The sequence below is a fragment of the Nelumbo lutea genome, chromosome 6 (assembly GCF_056320005.1).
Source record: "Nelumbo lutea isolate HS-2025 chromosome 6, American lotus-T2T, whole genome shotgun sequence".
In the NCBI taxonomy this organism is placed as follows: domain Eukaryota; kingdom Viridiplantae; phylum Streptophyta; class Magnoliopsida; order Proteales; family Nelumbonaceae; genus Nelumbo; species Nelumbo lutea.
The window spans coordinates 6,417,452-6,424,075 of record NC_142689.1 but is presented as its reverse complement, the minus strand read 5'-3'; the positions used below and the strand labels follow the sequence as shown (position 1 = coordinate 6,424,075).

At 36.7% G+C, this 6,624-nt stretch overlaps 1 protein-coding gene across 1 annotated transcript; it reads right to left on the bottom strand.

The window, feature by feature from the left end:
• Positions 1–900: 900 nt before the first annotated feature.
• LOC148847053 (profilin-1-like) lies at positions 901–3,927 on the bottom strand. Its single transcript, XM_088949529.1, has 4 exons — positions 3,677–3,927; positions 2,309–2,446; positions 1,238–1,380; positions 901–1,142 (listed from the first exon to the last, which is right to left on the bottom strand). The coding sequence occupies exons 1-3, from the start codon at positions 3,797–3,799 to the stop codon at positions 1,246–1,248; spliced, it is 396 nt and encodes a 131-aa protein (XP_088805655.1). The 5' UTR covers positions 3,800–3,927; the 3' UTR covers positions 901–1,142; positions 1,238–1,245.
• Between the last annotated feature and the right edge of the window lie 2,697 nt (positions 3,928–6,624).

Here is a 6,624-nt window from a genome sequence, read left to right as displayed (position 1 = left end):
ACACAACCTAATAAACACCACCTTAATATCGTTGTCTATTTCAAACATGCCGGGAGGGACGAAAGTCTTTTCAGCACAATCCAGGTTTTTCTCATGAACCGGCCGTTCCCGGTTTTCACCGATTCATAATGACCAATAGAAGTGGGATTCAGTGACAAATGGGCTACGAAGAATTAGAGATACTTGCGTGAATGGACATGCTTTTCCACATCTGGAAATTTGTTTTCAGTGGTATAAGTTATCGTTTTCAATGGGTCTCTTTCTCTTCTTGACAATTACATTGGATGGAAGTTAACGCCTTATTTGAAAAGGGATCAAATTAACAAGTTGGACTATAGGTTGCACCTACTAATTACTGAACCAGGGGGTTTAGAGGATCCGGCAACCAGGAACATCCTTATGACCTACCATTTTCAGAAAATGTTACCTCCGTTGAGGTATATGATCTCAGGTCCTCCTTGGTTCATTCAAGGCAAACCTTGTATGGTTGTATTGGCATCTGATCTGACAAGGGTCTGAAGTTTTAAACTCTACCACCCTCGAATGGGAACAGCCAGATAAAGGAGCCATAAACTAACCAGACAACGTTTCAACTTTCAACTTAAGGTGATACTTAAAGTACGTTGGCTGCAGCGAGTGAATAAAAAGGTGAATTATATCGAAGATATCTCAAGAGTTACATCACACATCCAACAGCAAGCTAACGTTAAGGGAAGGTGTATGCTTCTAACAGACCTGGGCAGCTCATATTGTTCATGGTTTGTGATGGAGTTGGGGGGCTTATGGGTCCTCACAATTTAGCATTCATGTTTCAGATCGTAGGGATTCTGGAATTATGGAAAACGTAAAAGGGAAAAAAAACCAATAACTTGTTCTTAATCAGAGGCACAGCAATGGGAATAGATACCAGAAGAGTCTCAATCTAACAAATCCATTATAAAGAGAACCCAGAACCCACAATTAAACAGAATGATAGATAAGACCAACAGGTATCTCACTTGAAAATCATCATAACCCCTTCAACAGGGAGAATACAAAGACAGAGCATAAGTACGAAATAGAGCATTTCTACCACGCCCAAGAACCAAATACCTTTGTTTCCACACAGTTTCCCATGACCTCAAATTATGTAATATTATTCACTGCAACCATTACAATGGCAGGTAGGTAGAAGCAAACCCATAAAGAGAAGCCAAAAAAAAAAAAAAAAAGAATTGCTATAAGTAATAAAACATACCAAGGCAACTAAAGACCCTGCTCAATAAGATAATCGCCAAGCCTCTCGACGATCATGTTACACTGGCCGGGAGTAAGTGGCTCATCATAGACACCAAAGATCAAGGCCTGATTGGTCTTCTTGACAGTAATACCACCGGCGCCCTGGGTTCAAAGTTCAGGAAAATCAACAGCAAACAATTGCTAGATATCAAATCTGACATGTTATGACATAGGACAACTGGAGAATCAATGTTAGAAAAAACATAAGGCCTTGAAGAATAAATAATTTACTTTCTCCTTCCCATCAACCAACACAACACAGGCACAGATACAGCATACAAGAATGTCATTACATAAAAATAAAAAAAAAAGATTCTCATCTAGCTCTTTTTGAAATGTGAACTTCCAAAGAAAGCTACAGCGAGATAATGAGGTCCACCATGTTTACAGGGAAGCCAACTCGGCAGCTCATGAGTTGGCTCATTATTCTCCTTCTTTGGTTTTCTACTCTTGAATTCATTAATCATTTTGTATCCTCAAAGAAACTAAACCCTGGATCCCTGTAAACTGTTTTTATTAAGCTACAACATGAAACCATGATTACAAGCTACAAACATCTCGGATGACTCAAGATGATGGCAGTAGCATTTTCTGTGAATTGGATGTCTTCTACATAGACAGTAGAGTATGGCCTTTCTTTTGCTGGTTAAAATAAAGATCTAAACTGAACTGTCAGATCAATTGCTTCAAAGTCCCTAAGTGAATATGGGATGACGCAAGATGATGAACCTATGAATTTATAACCACGCACAAATGCCACCTAAATCACCAGTATAGAATTTTACCTGAGAATTAAAAAAAAAGGCACTTCGATAGAGTGTTAGCCAAATGGATGATTTGAGTCTTAACCAATCTGATACTTGAAAACTTAACTTCAGGTTTTGGCAGTTGGGAACATCGCATCTTAGATTAAACCTTAACATCATTTACTACTAGCTATGCATGTATGCGTCTACATACTTGTGTTGTACCCAAAAGAAAGAAAGAAAGGAAAAAAAGCAGTTGCGAGGAAAGGAATATAACGTATCACCTTCTTGCCTCGAATAACAGCCCCTGGTTCTCCTTGGATCACCATATACTTTGTGCCACCGAGATGTAAGCCAGTTGGAGCAAGGGATCCAGGTTCATTAAAGTCATTCATAATGGCAGTTACTTCTTCAGGTTTAAACTACATTGCCACAGATTAGATTAATGAGTTGCAATATGTTAACTAAAAACAACAGGCATAAACACGAACATACATGTATATGCTGCTAATTCTTCTAATACAGAATTTAATCAAGACAGAAACCACTCTCTCAGTCCAAGTTAACATCATAACATGGGATCTCATACAACGTGAATTTCCTTTTGTGTAATCAGACCATACATTCTGTGCATACATGATATAAAGCATTTTAAAGAGAAGCAGAGAAGCATACATACGATGAAATATTTAATAGAAATATATAACTTGTACAAATATTTATTAAGGAAGAAAATGATGCAATGCGAATATCGTTGCAAAATCATGTTACGATATTAAGACAATGTGTTCATATCCAATCGCAGATGGCAATTTAGCTTAAATTGAGCAGTAAAGAAGCCCTGATGTTCTATAGCCATAAAAATCTTCAAAATATCCTCCTCTGAAGAAAAACATCTAAAGTATGATAAAAAGGGCAACTTGGAGATTTAATTGATGCTCTGGCGGGCAATGCCCAAACCTATGATAATTAACTGTTAATTGTGTTACCATTAGAAACAATTGATAAAGAAGAAAGACCAGGGCAAGTGCAGAAATGGGAATCCATTTAGTGCCAATACACATCATTTGCCTGAGATAAATCCATCTCAATTACATGAATACATGAAAACATACAAGGAAAGCTAATATTTCAAATATCATAATAATCCGAATCAAAGCAGCAATAAATTGGTAACAAATCCAAATCCTCGGACATATCCCCACTAAGCTAGTTCGGCTAGACAAATACATCCATCTCGTTACATACGGATTGGGTCGCTTCAGAATCAATTCGAGAATATGAAAGATACACATCAAATTGACAAACCTCAACTCCAAACTAGAATATAAAATAAAAACAGAGGCCTCAGAAATAAAAAAAAAAAAAAAAAAGATAAGTGGTGATCTTTTTTTAGATTGAAACAATCAACAAATTAACAGGGGTAGTCAATAAAAGAAAAAAATAGAACAAAAGAAAAGATATATTAAAGTAATGCATGTAAAACATAAAATCGGGCATGATTTCAATTGAAACCAATACGAATCTCAACAGATCCTCGTTAGATCCGCATAATCTAAGAAACCCATAAGTAATCAACCAAACCCATCAATTAAAAATCGCAAAACAATCGAACTTTAGAATCTAAACCAGGATAGAAACAAGAACTGAACCTGAGGAAAGGTGGCGCTTTGGGCCCAAACGCTGCCGTCTTGACCGATGATCGCGGCGGCTGTGAGGTGATTGCCCTCGATTTCGCACATCAGATGGTCATCAACGTAAGTTTGCCAAGACATCTTGTTCGATCTCTGTGCTTCTTCTTCGATCTACTACTGAGTTTCTTTGGTTGTTGTTCGAGTTTCCACAACGAGGGAGGCTTGAGAGCGCGAGGATAGTAATATAAAGAGGGTAGCGTAGAAACACCGAAAATGTGAAAACAACGAATCAATAAATAATTTTTTCCCTTTTCTTTTTTTGGTAATCTGAATTCTGAATGATAAAAGCTCCTGACTTGAATTTTTATGGCATCTCTCCCTCAAAATGCGTATTTAACGAGATTTCATAAGTGCCCCTCACGTCCGCCAGTGTTAAATTACAAGTTTCTCCCTTCGTGTTAAATGGAAATGGAACCATGCAATATAAAGCTGCTGGTCGAGTCGTATTGCGAGGTGAGGAATCTTTAATAAAGGACAGGGCATAGGAGAATCTTCCACGTGGCAAGATAGTAGGTGTTCTTTTCCACCTGTTTCTCTAGCGTTCCTCTATTACAGGCTTTTATTCTTTTAGTGCAAAATGTTGGTTTAAAACTCCTTACACGTGGCTGAAGTATATCCATTAAAATTCTGAAAAATTGGAGCCAAGAACCCGTTTGGCAGTGCTGAAACTTTGTTCGAACTGCTTTTTCGAGGAATTAAAAGAAATTTCACCGCAGAAAGTCGTTTTTTTTTTTTTTTGCTATAAGAGGGCAAATGCAGGCTTTCCTAGAGTTTCACAAAGCAAAAACCGTTATGTGAAGCCCTAATGCCCATTATGGAGGGCTTAAACGCAGCTGCATCTGGCTTTTTAAGGTGGCCTTACATAGTCCATAAGCTATGTTTAGTGAAAATTAGGAGAGCCTTTTAAATCAGCTGTTCATTTGAAGGGCTATCCACTTCAGCCTCGTTGAATAATTTATCTAAAGCATTTAAAGCAGTTGAACTCTAATTTATAGGGCTGTTTATGGATCAGGTTAGGTCGGTTTATTCATGTTTTTTCAATCAATCCGATCTGATTGGGTTATTTGAAATTGAAACCGAAATTGGCACTGTGTTAAGCAAAATTGATTTAATCAATTTGAGTCGGTTTCGGCTCTACTTAGTGGTGACTTAGTTGTTGTTCAAGTGTTCATTTTTGGCTCTACATTTCCAAAGAAAACCAATATTTCCTTAATGTTTTGTGGCCCATCTATAGATTCAGATGTGGAGGGAGCAGAGTTTAAGAGACAACTTAGTTAAGTAGGTTGTAATTAGGATAGAGACAACTTAGTTAAGTAGAAACTAAGTAGGCTGTAATTACTAACTAAGAACTAACTACTAAGTCATTTTGGTTCGAGTTGGGTCGGTTTCGATTTTTACACATAAAAACCGAAACCAAACTGAATCATTGGTTTGTGATTTTTTATAACCCGAAACCGACCGCTGCTAAAGAAAACCTGGTTGACTCGGGTTGGGCCGGTTTGGGTTGGTCAATTTAGTCAATTTGGGTCTTCTTATGAACAACCCTACTAATTTAGCTGAATTTTAAACTCAACCCTCCCAATAAAGGACCTAAGGGGCCGTTTGATAATAAGAGCAAGTGGCTGAACTGAAAATTTTAAAACAATTCAACTATATCATGTATTATTTCATTATTTAATTACTGTCCCCACTAAATTCATCAACTTAAACTGTTATCAATCTTTTTCTTCTTTTTTCTTAATAACTTTGGTATCGTACGGTTGAGCAAATTCCAACTCAAAGTTATCTTGCCCTGTGGAAAGAGGGAACAAACTACAATGTAAGGATGTCGGTGGAGAGACACATGATCATTCTAGGTCACGGGCATTAAATTCGTCCACGTGTCAGACATAGGTAGTTGGGGCTTGGGGCCTTCCGAAGGACCTTTTCCATTCGACATTAGGAGTCCTGATCATTTCGAAAAATAGAAAGATTATATGGTTGGTGAGCTAATAATATTTCCCACAATTCAAGTAGTGATAAAGGTAATTAAGTTTGCCTTTTGACATTAAACATAATTAGGTTACAATGGGCGTTCCTTAAATTCATTTCCTTTTGGCCTCAACTGTTAAAAGGAAATAAATCCTTAAAATAAAAGACAAAATTTAATATTATGTAGTGAAATCCACTTTCTAATAGTATAGATTAGTATAATCTTTTTTTTTTTAAATATTTTTTACATGGAATAGCAAAGGTAGCAATTCAAATGCTTTTACATATTTCTTCATGAGAAAGTGAGCTACAATATGTCACATACGTATGTAGAGATGAATGCGCTTACTCTATAACATGAGTTCGGCTTCTGTTAGGGCAACGCCTGTCTTAACAGTCTTTAAAACCTTTGGGAATATCTTCCGATATCTCTTCATTTATGTGTTTTAGAGATATTCTTAATTCAAAGTTGCAAAAGGCTGTTGGGATGGTTTGAGCACAGGCTTGCCCTGACCGAAGCCAATCTAATCTCCTATGACATCAATTAGGTATAAGTGGGGATGCAACTTGAATTGGGTTGAGTTGGAAATTTGTTATTTAAATTTTCAATGGGTCTGAATCCAACACGACTTGCAGCCCTAGATTTAAAAGGCTCCAAAGATAGAATAAGAAACAGTAGTAGTGTAGCCCCATGTTATGGATCCTTGCTTTATCTTTTATTGCTAAATCAGGGCCTTTTATGATCTCTTCCTTACTCCTTTACAACCATATATTAGCGTCAATTCAGTTGTCGCCTTCTCCTAATATTATTATATTGATGATTCAAAATATGGAAAAAAAAAATTAGAGAAATTTTCATTTTATCCCACCTTGCAAAATTTCATTTTCTTTCTGATTTTATTTTCTAAAATCTCCATCTATGAAACAATACCATA

Coding starts and splice junctions, on each gene's coding strand:
- LOC148847053 (XM_088949529.1), bottom strand. CDS start 3,799: ATGTCTTGGCAAACTTACGTTGATGACCATCTGATGTGCGAAATCGAG. Junction 2,447..3,676: donor AAAGCGCCACCTTTCCTCAG/GTTCAGTTCTTG, acceptor GTGGCAATGTAG/TTTAAACCTGAAGAAGTAAC. Junction 1,381..2,308: donor CTGTTATTCGAGGCAAGAAG/GTGATACGTTAT, acceptor CTTTGAACCCAG/GGCGCCGGTGGTATTACTGT.